Genomic DNA, 17,585 nt, shown 5'->3' on the forward strand with positions numbered 1-17,585 from the left:
CATCGATGTGGCAACTGATGTTGAGAAGAAGACAATGTTCCCCAACGGCTGTCCCATTCCAGCTATCTCTGTTTTCCTTTAGGCTATGAATGAGGCGGAGAAGTCACCAGATCCACGTCAGCGTGCCAGGTGGTACGACTACCGCTCCCGCCGTCGCCCCCTCCACCTCCAGTTGAAGGTCTCATCGGCGTCGTGGTCGTTGTACCAGCTGCAGTGAAGCAGGTTATTGTGCACTCTGACAGCGACGGAGAGTGCAGTGAAGATGTGGAGGAGGACAGCGAGCAGGAGCAGGTGGTGCTGGATGTGGAGGACAGCGAGCAGGAGCAGGTGGTGGTGGATGTGGGGGACGACAACGAGGGGGAGGTGGCGCCTGCCGACGACGACGTGTACGTGGGGGCGCCGGCGATCCCACAGCTCGGCGACAGGAGCATGCCAATCGAGGCGGAGACTTACATCCGCGTCGACATTCGCCACTCCGACCGCATCAAGAAGATGAAGGACATGCAGAAGTGAAGACAGAGAAATGAACTGGAATTAAGTTTCTAGTTAAGTGTCTAGTTCATTATGCACTCAGAGTTTCTATGTTAGGTACTGGAGAGATGCAGTTAAGTTTCTATGCTAAGTTTCTATGTTAGGTACTGGAGAAATGCAGTTAAGTTTCTATGTTAGGTACTGGAGAAATGCAGTTAAGTTTGTAGTTAAGTACTGGAGAAATGCAGTTCTGTATGCACTGTCAGAGTTTCTAGTTAAGTACTGAACAAATGCAGTGATCAAATGTATTGAAGATGTTCAAGCATAAATGTTTTCAACTCTGTTGTCCTCTTTGTTTCAATCCAAAAAAATTATATTAGCAGAAATTGTGCCTCAAATGAACAGAAGCAGAAATTTAGGACAAGTGTGAAGGAAATATGCCCTAGAGACAATAATAAAGTTATTATTTATTTTCTTATATCATGATAAATGTTTATTATTCATGCTAGAAATATATTAACCGGAAACATAATACATGTGTGAATACATAGACAAACAGTATGTCACTAGTATGCCTCTACTTGACTAGCTCGTTGATCAAAGATGGTTAAGTTTCCTAGCCATAGACATGAGTTGTCATTTGATTAACTGGATCACATCATTAGGAGAATGATGTGATTGACTTGACCCATTACGTTAGCTTAGCACACGATTGTTTAGTATGTTGCTATTGCTTTCTTCATGACTTATACATGTTCCTATGACTATGAGATTATGCAACTCCCGTTTGCCGGAGGAACACTTTGTGTGCTACCAAACGTCACAACATAACTGGGTGATTATAAAGGAGCTCTACAGGTGTCTCCAAAGGTACATGTTGGGTTAGCGTATTTCGAGATTAGGATTTGTCACTCCGATTGTCGAAGAGGTATCTCTGGGCCCTCTCGGTAATGCACATCACTTAAGCCTTGCAAGCATTGCAACTAATGAGTTAGTTGCGGGATGATGTATTACGGAACGAGTAAAGAGACTTGCCGGTAACAAGATTGAACTAGGTATTGAGATACCGACGATCGAATCTCAGGCAACTAACATACCGATGAGAAAGGGAACAACGTATGTTGTTATGCGGTCTGACCGATAAAGATCTTCGTAGAATATGTGGGAGCCAATATGAGCATCCAGGTTCCGCTATTGGTTATTGACCGGAGACGTGTCTCGGTCATGTCTACATTGTTCTCGAACCCGTAGGGTCCACATGCTTAACGTTACGATGACAATTTCATTATGAGTTTATATGTTTTGATGTACCGAAGGTTGTTCGGAGTCCCGGATGTGATCACAGACATGACGAGGAGTCTCAAAATGGTCGAGACATGAAGATTGATATATTGGAAGCCTATGTGTTGGACATCGGAAGTGTTCCGGGTGAAATCGGCATTTTACCGAAGTACCGGGAGGTTACCGGACCCCCCCCCCCGTACTAATGGGCCTTAATGGGCCTAGTGGAGGAAGAGGAGAGGAGGCCAAGGGGCAGCCACGCGCCCCTCCCCCCCACCCTCCCAAGTCCGAATTGGACAAGGAGGGGGGGCTGCGCCCCCCCCTTTTCCTTTCCCCTCTCTCTCTCCTTCCTCCCCAAGTCCTAGTCCAACATGGAAAGGGGGGGAGTCCTACTCCCGGTAGGAGTAGGACTCCTCCTGGCGCGCCCCTTGCCTGGCCGCACCTCCTACCCCTTGCTCCTTTATATACGGGGGCAGGGGGCACCCCATAGACACAACAATTGATCATTGATCTCTTAGCCGTGTGCGGTGCCCCCCTCCACCATATTCCACCTCGATAATACTGTAGCGGTGCTTAGGCGAAGCCCTGCGTCGGTAGAACATCAACATCGTCACCACGCCGTCGTGCTGACGAAACTCTCCCTCAACACTCGGCTGGATCGGAGTTCGAGGGACGTCATCAGGCTGAACGTGTGCTGAACTCAGAGGTGCCGTACGTTCGGTACTTGATCGGTCGGATCATGAAGACGTACGACTACATCAACCGCGTTGTGCTAACGCTTCCACTATCGGTCTACAAGGGTACGTGGACAACACTCTCCCCTCTCGTTGCTATGCATCACCATGATCTTGCGTGTGTGTAGGAATTTTTTTGAAATTACTACGTTCCCCAACAGTGGCATCCGAGCTAGGTTTTATGCGTTGATGTAATATGCATGAGTAGAACACAAGTGAGTTGTGGGCGATATAAGTCATACTGCTTACCAGCATGTCATACTTTGGTTCGGTGGTATTGTTGGATGAAGCGGCCCGGACCGATATTACGCGTACGCTTACGCGAGACTAGTTTTACCGCCATGCTATGCACACAGGTGACTAGCGGGTGTCAGTTTCTCCAACTTTAGTTGAACCGAGTGTGGCTACGCCCGGTCCTTGCGAAGGCTAAAACAGCACCAACTTGACAAACTATCGTTGTGGTTTTGATGCGTAGGTAAGAACGGTTCTTGCTCAGCCCGTAGCAACCACGTAAAACTTGCAACAACAAAGTAGAGGACGTCTAACTTGTTTTTGCAGGGCATGTTGTGATGTGATATGGTCAAGACGTGATGAGATATAAGTTGTTGTATGAGATGATCATGTTTTGTTAAAGTTATCAGCAACTGGCAAAAGCCTTATGGTTGTCTCTCTACTGCATAAGATGCAATCACCAAATAATTGCTTTACTTTATCCCTATGCGATAGCAATAGTTGCAAGAGCAATAGTTAGTGAGACGACCATGTGACGACACATTGATATAGATCAAGATGATGGAGATCATGGTGTCATGCCGGTGACGATGGAGATCATGATGATGCTTTGGAGATGGAGATCAAAGGCACAAGATGATGATGGCCATATCATATCACATATTTTGATTGCATGTGATGTTTATCTTCTATATACATCTTATTTTGCTTAGTTCGACGGTAGCTTTATAAGATGATCCCTCACTAAATTATCAAGGTATAAGTGTTCTCCCTGAGTATGCACCGTTGCGAAAGTTCTTCGTGCTGAGACACCACGTGATGATCGGGTGTGATAGGCTCTACGTTCAAATACAACGGGTGCAAAACAGTTGCACACGCGGAATACTCAGGTTAAACTTGACGAGCCTAGCATATAACATATATGGCCTCGGAACACGGAGACCGAAAGGTCGAGCGTGAATCATATAGTAGATATGATCAACATAGTGATGTTCACCATTGAAACTACTCCATCTCACGTGATGATCGGACATGGTTTAGTTGATTTGGATCACGTGATCACTTAGAGGATTAGAGGGATGTCTATCTAAGTGGGAGTTCTTAAGTAATATGATTAAATTGAACTTAAATTTATCATGAACTTACAACGGGTTCAATTGCTTCATCTTGTCGTCATTTGCATATACTTCTTGTGTTTGCATTCTCGTGCTCATACATATGTTGTTTGCTAGACGGTGATGGCGGCTACTATGTATCACGAGTTCGAGAAGAAGCCGTTTGCTTTTAGCCATTGTTGGATCTTATTGAATGGCAAGCCGAAGTGGAACCAAGTTGTGGCCGAGCTCAAGGCCGGAAAGAAGAGGAATGATGACTCAAGCTCCCACCAATCGATTGGGTTGGACGACGAAGAGGATGATGTTGTCGTCACGAACGGGAGAGCCACTATTATAAAGGATAACCGACAAGTCATGGGAAACAAATGGGAGAAGGCACGGGTCTCTCGTGATGTAACGGCTACAAAAATGGCGTCCACATGGATCTATGATCTATGATCTCGATACCTCAATCTTTAGTGCCTTCTTTATAGCACAATGGCAAGCCTGTATGTTAGAAATTTGCACAGTATTGTTTGTCATGCCTTCTTTATACTACAATGGCAAGCATGTATTCTTTAGTGATGTAAAATGTATCGAAAATAAAGGATGGGCAATTGCCAATTGGGCATGGATGGTAGATTTCTTTGTGAGAAAAAAAATCAATTGGGCATGTATTCTTTAGTTTTTTCGATAAAGGGCGATTTTATTATCTCAAATGTAGCATCAAGCGGATACAAAACATTATGAGTAACACCCGGCCTCTACATAACTAGGATGCACACAGCCAAACACCAAAGTATGACACTAGAAAAAGTAAGAAAACCGACAATACGACAACAGTAGAGTCCTATGGACCGACACTTTGCCTATGTCGAACTCGGCGGTGGATGGATCCGGAGGTTATGCTGCCACCCATGTTGGGAAAAAACCTCCATAGCCGCCTGCTCCAACCGCGTACGCACCGCCTTGAACAGCGGTTGGTGCTCCGCCTGTTGTAGCGTAGACCACGTACGAAGCGAGTGCGTACAACGGAAAATAACCTGCAGAGGAGAAGCATTTTTGTCATTAAAAATCAAATCATTTCTACATAGCCAAAGCGACCATAGTAAGGCATACGCCCCCACCCTTATTAGCGTTTTGAAACTATTTGAAATTCCGTCCAACCAATGACCAAATATATTGGCAATACTCGTTGGCGGATACAAATTTGACGCTATTTGGATGACTGACCATGTAGACCGTGCAAACTTGCATTGGAAAAGGAGGTGTTTGATTGTCTCGTCATGAGCACAAAAGCAACACTTCTTACTTCCTGGCCAGTTGCGCCGTGCAAGATTGTCTTTGGTTAGCACAACTCCCCTACGAAGATACCACATAAAGATTTTAACTTTTAGTGGAATCTTTGACTTTCAGATTTTCTTGTTATTATTCACTGGCACCTCGGAATGCATAAGCGCACGGTACATCGAGTCTACTGTGTAAGACCCTGATGTTGTGAGTTTCCAGCGAAACACATCCCGACCTTGTGTCAGATTAATCGAATCCAGACGGGATAAAAGATTATGCCATGACAAAAGTCGGGGGCCAATCAAATCCCGCCTGAACGAAATATTCCGTGGGGATGAACTAAGCACTTGCGCAATAGTATTACTCTTATCGCGAGCAATGGCGTATAAGGCTGGGTATTGCTCTCGGAGACTGGCATTGCTTAGCCATATGTCTTCCCAGAAACGAACCTCTGACCCATCCTTTATCGCGAAAGACCCAAAGCGAAAAAGATGTTTCTTTGCCACCATTAGGCCAGCCCAAAAGTGTGAGTCACCAGGTTTCCAATAAGCCTGAGACACCGCCTTTTGGCCTAGGTACTTGTTGCGCAATATGGTTTGCCAAACACCATCCTCAGTAAGAAGTTTGAACAACCATTTACTAAGTAGGGCCTCATTCTTGACCTGCAGGTCATGAATTCCAAGGCCACCTTGGTCTTTCGGCCTACAAACCACGCTCCATTTTGCCAGCCTATATTTTTTCTTTTCACCGTCTCCCTGCCAAAAGAATCTAGATCTAAAATAGTCCAATCTTTGGAGGACCCCTTTTGGGAGTTGGAAGAAAGAAAGCATATAGAGAACCATATTTGTGAGGACAGAGTTAATTAAAACCAACCGTCCTCCAACTGAGAGCAACTTGCCTTTCCAACTGCTCAGTCGTTTCTCTAGACACTCCTCAACATGCTTCCACTCCGCAATCAGATATTTAATTGGGAATTGACCATGTGCACAACCAAACAGGTCAGCGTAATCTGCAGCCGCCTCAACGGCTTCTCCAAAGCAGAATAGTTCACTTTTATGGAAGTTAATTTTGAGACCCGACATTTGCTCAAATGCTGAAAGCAAGAGTTTCACGTTTCGCGCCTTGTCCAGGTCATGTTCCATAAAAAGAATTGTGTCATCGGCATATTGCAGAATAGAGAGACCACCATCCACAAGGTGTGGCACTACTCCTGCAATCTGGCCGTCCTGCTTGGCGCGCTCAATCAGAATAGCCAACATGTCGACAACAATGTTAAATAACATTGGGGACATGGGGTCACCCTGCCGTAGTCCTTTTTTTGTCTGAAAGTAATGGCCTAAATCATCATTGACTTTGATGGCCACACTACCTCCAGTTACAAAATTTTGGATCCATTGGCGCCATTTATCAGAGAAACCTTTCATTCTTAGGGCCCGTTGGAGGAAAGACCATTTGACCTTGTCATAGGCCTTTTCAAAGTCGATTTTAAATACTACTCCACTCATGTTTTTCCGGTGCATCTCATGAATGGTCTCATGCAAAATTACTACGCCATCGAGTATATTCCTTCCTTGCATGAACGCCGTTTGAGATGGCCTGACAACATGGTCAACTACTGAGTTTAACCTATTCGTAGCCACTTTGGTAAAGATCTTGAAGCTAACATTAAGGAGGCATATGGGTCTGAACTGTTGGATCCGTTCGGCCTCCTTAATCTTTGGCAACAAGACAATCTCGCCAAAGTTAAGTCTGAATAGGTCTAGTCGGTCGGCATGAAGACAATTAAATAACTCCAAAAGGTCAGTCTTGATGATATCCCAGAAATTCTGATAGAATTCTGCAGGGAAACCATCTGGGCCTGGAGCTTTGTTATGTTCCATTTGGAACACCGCTGCTCTCACCTCCTCTTCTGAGAATGGTGCCATTAGGATATCATTTTCTTCTGCCGTGACTTGTGGAATATCATCTGTTCGGGTCTCGTCAAGGGTGAAGTTCCCCTCAGCTGGCGCGCCGAACAAAGATTTATAGTATTTGGTGATATACTTTTTGAGCTCCTCCTGACCTTCGATCAGCCCCTCATCTTGTTGGAGACTGTAAATACATTTCTTCCTATGTCGCCCATTGGCGATCAATTGGAAGTATCTTGTATTACTATCACCCATCAATATTAGGTCAGCTTTGGATCTCTGGTAGTATTTGATCTCCTCTTCTCGCAAAAGACGGGCGACCTTCTCATTAGATTGATTTTTTAATTCGATCTCTTGTTGAGATAAGGTGCGTGTCTCTGCAATCTTGTTGAGGTCGTCATAATGGTAGAGAGCCGTTGTTTTTCTTTTTTATATATCCCATTGGTGTGTTTCGCCCATCCAGTGAGGTGTTGCCTCATGGCCCTTATTTTAAAGTTCCATCTCTGAATAGGTGTGCGACCAATGGCGGGCCTCTCCCAAACATTCTTGATTATGTCTACAAATCCATCCCGATGAAGCCATCCCAATTCAAATTTGAAAAGGGCGACGGGCTGCTGGGTTCGTAGAGTTAGAACCCAGAATGATGGGTGCATGATCCGATAATGCCTCGATACGCTCTAGGGCTCGCACGGTTACCATAGGAAATTTTAGTTCCCATTCGGTGTCCACGAGTACCCTATCGAGCTTCTCGTATGTCGGCACAGATTGGTTATTAGCCCAGGTGAACTGCCGCCCCGACATACTGACCTCCCGAAGATCCGAACTGTCTATCACAGCATTGAATAGGAAGGGCCAATGAGTGTCGAAGCGGTCAGTATTTTTCTCTTGTTGGTACCTAAGGATATTAAAGTCCCCTCCAATAATCATTGGATACGGGTTATCCTTAGCCAGGTTCACCAATTCATGAAGGAAGGCCGATTTGTGTTCATCTTGGGCAGCCCCATAGACTGCGACCAGGCTCCATGTAAGATTATCAGCTCTGTTTCGTAAGTGAAATTTGATATGAAATTCACCTGTCAAAAAAGCCAACAAGTCCATGGTCGTGGTCTGTATCCCAAGAAGGATTCCTCTAGACCTTCCACGAGCTGGTAGACTATGCCATGTGTAGTCGAAACCACCTGATAGGTGCTCGAGGACATTTGGCCTGAAGTCACATTTACCAGCCTCGGAAATTGCCACAAAGTCCAACCCATGTTCACGTACACAATCACTGACGTGTCTATGTTTAGCCAAGTCTGAGAGACCTCTGCTATTCCAAAACATGCCTCTCATGTGGAAACTCGGGTCGATGTGGAACATTTCGCCTTCTTGGGCGGTTTTTGTTTCTTTTTCAAGGAATGCGATTTAGATTTCTACGAAGACGCCGTGAAGTCACAAAACATGGACCCATGTCTTGCATCATCTAAACCAACCTCGGTAACCTCACCAACCAAGTGGGAGATAAGCGGACCATCATATTTGGCATCCGTTTCATCTTCCTCCTCGGTCTCAGGGTTAGGTGGGGTGCTATTACACTTTGGAGAAACCTTTAAACGGTCAATCTCCATATGTTTAAGTGCCCCAACCGACATATTAATTTCATTGTCATTTCTCCCCATAGATATACCAACATTATTTAAGCTAGAGGAAATGCCGGTATTCAAAAATGAAAGAAAAGATTGAGGAGACGAGGCACCTGGTGTGGGGTCCAAATTCCTCGAGGCATGTCGACGCATTGCCTTTACAAGTGAATGTTCATCGGTCGGAGAGGAACCATCCGCGGAGACGGCGTGACGGTTACTACGTCGAAGGGGCGAAGCCTGCCCTCCAGACATAGTACACATCGGTGTCTTATGTTGAGATGTTGGTGTTGATTGTTGCGAGCTCGGCGGCATCTGAACTGTCCCAAAGGTTGGTGAATAGGGATGCGCCGCAAGTCCCACTGAAACGGCCACAAGGGGTGTCGTGGCTGATCCACTCGGACGATCCGCAGCTGGGCCAAGGGGGACCACGGCAACCGGAGCAGGAGCTGAAGAAGTCTGGATGGACGGCGTCGTTGAACATTGCGCATACACCGAAGCAGCAGCTGTAGCCTGCACGGGTGACGGCGCACCCGCACCCACGCCCAGCTGCACAAGCACCGAGGCAGGAGCAGCCGCATGCAGTACCCCACCTCCCACGGCAGGGTGCACAGGTGAGGCGTGCACATGATTAGCAGGAGCCTCTGCATAAGACTGCTTGGGTGCACATGCAGCCACGGGCCCCGCAGCAGCCCTATCCACGGCTTGCTGTCCGGGCGCCATAGGAGCCACTGCATGGCCAAGTGTAGGCGTAGGTTCTGGCCTTTGCATGGGCGCAGTAGAAGCCGTTGCATGGCCTGGTGCGGACATAGTTGAGGCCCTCTGCATGGACACAATATTTGCACAGTCAACTGACGCCTGCACCTGTAGCGAAGAAGGCCTCAGATCATTATGCACTAAACTGCCTTTGGTTGGAACTGTAGCATTCTGAAAGCCCGCATGAGTAGTCTGCATGGGAACATTGGGACCTGTGTAAGCTCCAGACGCTGCATTTTCACCAACGGACTGGACACTTTTTGTTCTCTTGTTCGCATCCCTATCTGGCATATCTTCATCCCCGTTAGCACCGTCATTATGTCCATCATCATGGTTTTCCCAAATCCGCGGAATGAAGTCAGCGTCGGGGACAAAATCATCCTCCAGTACAAACCGAAACGCATATCCATTAAGCTTGACGTAAACATCAGAGGAGACCGAGGCTTCATCAGACCCATGCTTTTTGCTGAAAATATCCAAGGAATGAACAGCCACCTGGATTCGCACTATACCATGTCGGCGCAAGCAAACCAAGTCAACGTCCTGAGTGGCGCCTATAACCGATCCAGCCGCCCATAGACCAAGGAAATGGCACAGTGGTGGTGGGACTCCCGTGACATGAACCCATACAGACTGCAAAGGAAGAACGGATGGAAGCTCCTCAGCTTTCCATTCACTGAAAGTAATCTTCACGCCATGCGATTTCACATTGTACTCAAAAGTGGCAACACGCTGCAAAATTTCGACAGACGGGAAGGAAACTAAGAAAGTATTGGCTTCATGAGGGACGGCCTCCCACTTCCACGAAGTCTGGACCGAGGCAATCTTAGCAACCTCAACCTCGACCACAGCAGCAGACAAAGAACCACCAGAGATCGTAACCAAAGCTGTCGGCAAAGTTGGTGGTGCAAGATGCTCCTTGAAGAGCGAGTCTGGTAGCTATACGAACATTGCGTTTACTAGACCACAACCACCGAGGAAAGCACATGGCCTTGGTTGCTTGAGAACATGGCAGCGGTGCATAGGATGCTTGTGGTTGTTGCAGATATGACAATAGTGAACCACCGTACAATCTTTGGAAAGATGACCATCTGATCTGCATTTGAAACACCATAGACCAGTTCTTTTTCCTTTCGGCATTTGTCCAGTTGCGTCAACAGTGGCCAAAGGTACGGACTTGATATCTCTTGTATCTTGTAACTGAGCAGCAGGGGCTGCCACCACTGCCGGCGGTGGAAACGGCGGCGAAGATCGCGCAGCCGTGGTGACCGCAGCAGCATCACGACGTCCCCCTTTGCGCTTGTTCCTTGGACGGCGAGCGGGGGGTGCATCAGGCGCAGGTTGGTTGCTGGGTGCACTGAAGACGACCGGTGCCGGCGTCGGAGCCGCGGCCTGCTGGACGGCCCGAGGAGTAGTGGAGTTCGATGCATGCGGCACTCCAAAGCGAAGAGGCCCGGCTTGTACACCAAAACCGGCGGCGATTCCAGGGCTCGGAGCAACTTGAACCAGCGGCGGCGGCCCCTTGGGCTGGCTCCCATTCCGGCCAGCCATGGGTGGCGAGGAGCTCCGGCGCAGCACAGCAGCGTAGGTCGGCGGCGGCGGATCCCGAGATGACGAGGTGTGCCGATGTGGATGACCAAAGACACGGCTAGGGCATCCCAACTCCTCGTACTGGAACAGGTCCACCCTCCTGATCGTACGGCCCAACCGCAAGGCCTGATTGGCCACGCTAGGGCAGGGCCCACGATCCTGCAACAAGGCCGAAGGCCGAGTCTGCATGATCCGAACAGAAGCGCGATCACCGGCAGCTGAAGACCGAGGCTCCATCGGTGAGACCGCGAGCGCAATCATCGCTTGCCGCTGAAAGCGCGGCCGTTTCTTCCGATGGAGATTGCACCGCCGCTGCCAACGCACCCGTCTGGGAAGCCGGCAGGAACGCAGCCAGCGCCACCGGCGGCGTTATCCTGGGGCGCGGGAGCGGTCCCTTCCATGGCCGGATGCAAACCCCGCGACGTTGACGCGCTGGCACCGTCGGCGGCCGTGGCAACTCCGGCGAACCAACCGAACCAGCAGTAGTCTCATTCCTGCACGGCAACAAAGAATCGTGAGGAGAATCTGATTGTTCCTTGCCGGATGAGCTGCCGCTGCCCTTCTCCCACACCCTGGACGCCGGTGTGGGGTATCCCACGTCATTCCAGAACTCCTGCAGTAGCTCTGCGTCCGACTTCTTCTTCCTGGGCCGCACCATTGACCAGGAACCCTCCGGGGTATCATCGCATCCGTGAACATCATCCCTGGAGAGGACAGCGTCCACCACCTCATTTGCTAAGCGCCCGGCAGCCGAGACCTCACCCGTCTCCTCCCCGACGTCAGCTAAGGCTTGAAATCTTGATCCGGAGCATGGCGAGGAGGAAGACAAGGAGGGTGACCGCGAGGCCGGCGAAAGGGCACCCGGAGCTAGCGTCAGCCGCCGCCGATCCAGAAAGACGCGAACGCCGACACGCACGACGCAGCCGAGAAGCACCACCTCATCTCCGCTCTTGATCCTCTCACCTGATCGGAGATGCCGCCCCTCGACGATCTTTCCGTCGCCGTTCCGGAGGAAACACAGGCCGGGTCGATCTAGGAATAGTGAGCCACTTTGCCACTCCGGCGAACCATCTATCCCGGCGGTGGAAAAGGTCGCCGCCCAGCGCAGCGTTGGTAGAGGATCCGGTGGTTTCATCCAGCGCAGCGTTGGTCGCTGCCTACTTGCATGTATTCTTTAGTGAGGTAGATTTCTATCTATGATCATGTATTCTTTGTGACATGTTTGGAACTGCGATTACGTCCAAGGTGCTTGGGAATGCACAAGGCATGTAGTACATCGGAACAGCAAAAGATGGGTGCACGATTGTGATGGCCATCAACGTCGAGATCACAAACGGCCCATTCAATGGCAGCTCATTTGTATTGTTCTCAAGAAACCCATTGCGTTCAACCAAGGAGCTCCCCGTTATTGGAGGCCGTGGTGCATTCCGGATGGCCCAAGGGTATAGCATGCTCCGGACAGTGTGTGTTCACTGTCTCAACTCTGTGAACCCTCCCATTGAATGTGACGCTCTGGCACCATTAGTTGAGTTGATGTATTTTGGGTTTGTTTGTAGCGCGATGATGATCACATAATGGTTGATATTGACTTGTTGTGCTTTGTAAAATTACCACATAAAACTCCCTCAACTTATATACTCAAACGATGGCTATTAATTTTTGTTTACATTGATTTCAAAATTAGACTCGGATGATTTTTAGCTAGTCAGAAATTTATAAATAGTAAATTTGTCTCGTGAAGCGTGCATACTATATTTTTGGAGAGTATAAGAATCAAAGAAGAACAAAATATGTCATCGTGTGCATACACGGAGGGGCCAGAAAATCAATCTATCTATAAATAAATAAAATGAATCAAATCATCAAAGAAGAAGAAAAAGAAGTCCGTCAACGGCCCTGCTCCGTGACGACTAGTGCGAGCACGACGGACAGGATCCTTCCGGACAAGAGCAACATCTGTCGTGTGGGAGGGTCAGGCAGATGGACAAGGCCACGACCGACAGCGTCACCAGACCCATGAACACGATCGCCATGCACCGGCCGTGAATCAACTTTGTTAAAGTTTTTCAAATCCACAGAATTAGTGAATTTTTCTCAAATTCTTTTCAAATCCATGAACAATTTTCAAATCCACAAAATCTATGAACTTTTTTTAAGCCCGAGAAGGTTTTTCAAATTCGTCAAGTTATTTCAATCGTTGAACATTATTTAAAATTTATGAACATTTATTAAATTCAGAAAAAAAATCAAACTTATGATTTTCTTTGAGTCCACAAACTATTTTAAAATTTGTGAACTTCTCAAAATTCGTTATTTTTTTAATTGGTAAACTTTTCCCAAAATCTCCGCACGGCGTGTGTTCATTGTCTCAATTCTGTGTAGTTATTTTGTGTTGCGCAGCGTGCATACTAGTATAATTGTGGAGAGTAGGAAACATGAGGAAGAAAATATGTCATCATGTGCATACGCGTATGGAGGGGCCAGAAAATCAATCTATAAATAAATAAAATGAATCAAAGAAGAAGAAGAAGAAGAAGCCTGCTAAAGGTGGGTCCGTGGACTTGGAGGGGAAGGTGGTCGCTCCGTGACGAGTAGCGCGAGCATGAGCATGAGCATGAAGAAGCTGCAGGCTGCGGCGATGCACACGATCCTCATGATCAAGTCCAACACTGGATCCTGAGGGCCCGGCAGGCGGATGGTCAAGGCCATCATCGACAGCGTCACCAGACCCAGGAGTAAGATGGCTCGCTTTGGCTCTGGCTCTGGCTCTGGATCCACGACAAGGACGACGACGACGACGACTTTGGGCCGTCCGTTGGGGTGGTCGGCTTTGGCCAGTTGGTCCGTTGGTCGCCGGCCATGTTCCGTGACGATGACTGTGAGCAGGACGATGAAGATGGCGCATGGGGAGAGAACGCAGAGGATCCAAACAAAACAAAGAGCATCGTGGGTGGGCACGCACGAGAGCCCAGCCCAGCCCACTAATTAATAATTAGTAAAAGCTTTCTCGGCCCGCTACAAACATATACATATACAAAATGACAACAAGAAGAAGAAGAAGAAGAAGAAAAACATCCATCCATTGATCGATCAGGCTTGGTCCAATGATTAATGATTATGATTGGCCGACGGCGACGCGGAATCGGGCGAGGCCGACCTTGGAGCCGCTGGCCTTCACGTCCGCCTGCACCTGCTCCCGGAACTCACCGTAGCTGAACGCCCTGTACACCTCCTGACGACAAGCTGACGCCGGGCCCACGATCACGGCGTCCTCCTGCGGGAACGCGAAGTAGCAGAGCGACATCCTGTCCACCTCCGTCCAGGCCGGCGCCACCACCCGGTGCTCCGGGCTCCGGTACGCGCCCCCGCTCATCGCCTGCAGCATGTCCCCCACGTTCACCACCAGCGCTCCCTCCACAGGCCGCACCGCAAGCCATCTCGCCTCCTCCTTATCCCGATCCCCACGCCCTCGGCAGAGCACCTGCAGGCCGCCCACCATGTCCTGGTTCAGGATGGACAGCACCGAGCTGTCCGTGTGCGCCTCCATCCCCAGCTGCCGCCGCCCTGACGCAGTAGCCGGGTAGCGGTACGCCCGGAAGATGCTGCCGCGCTCCGTCAGGTACGACGCGCGCTGCTCTTCATCCAGGCCCAGCTCGCCGCTGGCCAGGGCGTCGAACAGCTTCCGGGCGATGCGCGCCATGTGCGCCACGTACTCCCCGCTCACCGCCTCCATGAACTGCGACAAGGCACTGCCGTCTGCTTCACCGTCAGCAGCGTCAGGACAAGAATGACAACGGTCGCCGTCGACGTGCAGCCCCTCTAGCCAGTTGAGCTGTTTGACGGGGAGCGCCGCCAGCGCCGGCGTGCCACAGAAGTAGCCGGGCAGCCGGGACTTGTTGGCCGCGTCCAGCTCAAGGAGGCCGCGCGCCAGCCCGAACAGGCGGGCGGTGAGGTCGCAGGGGACGCCGTGGTTGACCAGCCGGAACACGCCCGGGTCCCGGCACGCCGCCACCAGCTGCCCCGTCAGGCTCGGCTCCTCCGCCTCGAGGTCTACAGTGGGCAGCTCCAGCTCCTCCAGCCCGCACTCGTCCGGCAGCTGCTCCATGGATCCCCTGCTCGGCTGGATCAAGCGCTACTTGAGTTGATGGATCTAGAATTCTACTACTAGAGATAGTACAAGAGAGCAGGCAAAGGGACAACCTTTACTTTTTCTTTATACTCTAGTGGACAACTGATGATGAGCAGACTTTGCTCTTTGTCTGTTACCTTCTTTTGTCGCCTAGTGTGCCTCACTATTTCTTTTTCCCTTTTATCAGGCAAAGGGGCTAAAGCTTTTATTTTTTAGAAGAAGGGCTAGTTTTAGTTGAGAGGTTCAACGTTTTTAAGGGAGGGGTTATAGATACTTTGAGTTGGCTTAGCTTTTCCAGGATGTCTTAGATGTACTTATGTTTGCTAATTTGTCATTCAATCTCGATTTTTTGCCACCTCAATGTGAATCTCAACACGAAGACAACAAACGACGACATAAAACGAACTAGATGATACTCCGCATGTTGTTGTGGAAATTATTTGTTATATATTTTGATGAAGTTGAAACATGGATATTTGATTATTGAATATATGTAAGATATTTGTGGAATACAAGTAGTGTAATAGTTTTGACATGCATGGTTGAATGGTTTGATTCATCTTTTTCCATGCATCTCATCTTAGCATGTCGTTGTGGTGGAGCCTGGATGTACTAAGCCTCAGCCACCAAATGTGCCACCTGGATGCCACATCCTGTTTGGGCCCATTTCTGTCCTGTGGTCGAGCCACACACGGCCAACCAAGGTGATGCCCACTGGCTTGCAATGTCCTGGCTTTAAGTAGGCTACTCCCTTCGTCCTTGAAACAGTGTACTTCCAATTTTGTTGGAAAGTCAAACTTTTTTATGTTTGATCGCATTTACACAATAATAGACCAACATTTATGCCATCAAATTAGTAGCATTAGATTCATGATAAAATATATTATCGTCATTTCACCAAATATTCTATAGATGGCTCATATTAATTTCTTTCCAAAGATAGGCAGTACTTAAGTATAATCATTAATTATGTGTACATATCTTATACCAAAAGATATCCTCCTATCTATATTCATTAATTTTTTTCCATATAAAGAATACCAAATGATATGCTCTCCCCAACTATAAATACACAGACCAAACCTTCTCACCGATCATGTTCAATTCACAATCCAAAAACCACAAGAACACAAGATGAGAATTCGATTCTTACTCCTCACCGTCCTCCTTATATCTCTCCAATGCAATGCTTATCCGGTTAGTGGAAGCGAGAAGGTGACAAACATCCGCTTCTACCTTCACAACACCCATAGTGTGAATGATCCATCCTCGGTCCTTGTCGCTGAAAACAAGAATGCCACAGCTCATGCTCATGGCTTAGTGCCCTTTAGCTCCGTCTACGTGTTTGATGACGTGCTCACCGAGGGGCCTGCGAGTACTTCTAAGGTGATTGGGAATGCACAGGGTATGTACGTTGAAACGGGGAAAGATGGGTACACGATATTGGAAACTATTGATTGTGAGATGACAGATGGTCCGTTCAAAGGCAGCTCGTTCGTGATGTTCTCAAGAAATCAATTCAGTAAACCAAGCAGAGAGCTCCCCGTTATTGGAGGCCGTGGTGCATTTCGAATGGCCAAAGGGTACGGCTTGCTCAGGACCGTATGCATTAACTGCATCAACTCCGTGAACCCGTCCAAGGGAGATATCATCGAGTATAATGTGACTCTATATCTTCATTGAGTTTATATATGGTTGCCATGTGTTCCTTGTAGCGATAATAACATTAATGGGTGATTGAGTTTCTTAGTTATTGTGCTTTGCGAAATGCTGGCTCAGATTATCATGTTAAGCTTGCAAGTCACTGCTTTGCCAATAATTATCATGTCTTACTATTTGTAGTCGCACTACGAGAGCCAAACCATTTGCTAGCTTTTGGGCCTTCATGCACCTTTCATTTCAAACTAGCAGCCAACAGAACGAGCGTGTTGCAATAACAATATATATAAAACTGAAAAGTGTATGCCAAAACCTGTGACGCATGTACCTTTCACCGCATCTGACAATTATAATATTAAATTAGCACGGTATGATGCATTTTGAGTAGAAAAAAAAATCAGCTTTTGGTTCATTCCAGCCAACAAATTGAAGCAATCAAGACTTTACCTCAATATAATGCACCATCTATAAAATAGTAGGACTTTGAGTAAGCATGCATAAGTAATCAATTACACATATGTCAAACTACTTATAAGAACTTCATATTATCATCGTTTAGATCGGAATGATTTTTTTAGTGTTTTTATGTTGTGTTGTGCCTTATTGTAGCGACCAGACCTCAAACAGTCTGATCTTTGTGCATCAGTGTCATCCCTGGATCGGTAATGCTGACACGCACAGTATTTGAGGATTTATAACAGAGTAGCAATCACACACTTATTACATCGAATGTCTCAAAAGAGAACTTATTACAATAAATATGGCTTAAGGCCATCTAATACGATAACAGCGGAAGGCTTGGACGATAAAGTGAGTCCATCAAC

At 48.0% G+C, this 17,585-nt stretch overlaps 1 protein-coding gene across 1 annotated transcript; it reads right to left on the reverse strand.

Annotated features, from left to right (window-relative positions):
• Window positions 1-13,901: 13,901 nt before the first annotated feature.
• Window positions 13,902-15,360, reverse strand: LOC125549605 (gibberellin 2-beta-dioxygenase 8-like). Its single transcript, XM_048712964.1, has one exon. The coding sequence runs from the start codon at window positions 15,076-15,078 to the stop codon at window positions 14,089-14,091; it is 990 nt and encodes a 329-aa protein (XP_048568921.1). The 5' UTR covers window positions 15,079-15,360; the 3' UTR covers window positions 13,902-14,088.
• Between the last annotated feature and the right edge of the window lie 2,225 nt (window positions 15,361-17,585).

Source organism: Triticum urartu, chromosome 3 (assembly GCF_003073215.2).
Source record: "Triticum urartu cultivar G1812 chromosome 3, Tu2.1, whole genome shotgun sequence".
NCBI lineage: Eukaryota > Viridiplantae > Streptophyta > Magnoliopsida > Poales > Poaceae > Triticum > Triticum urartu.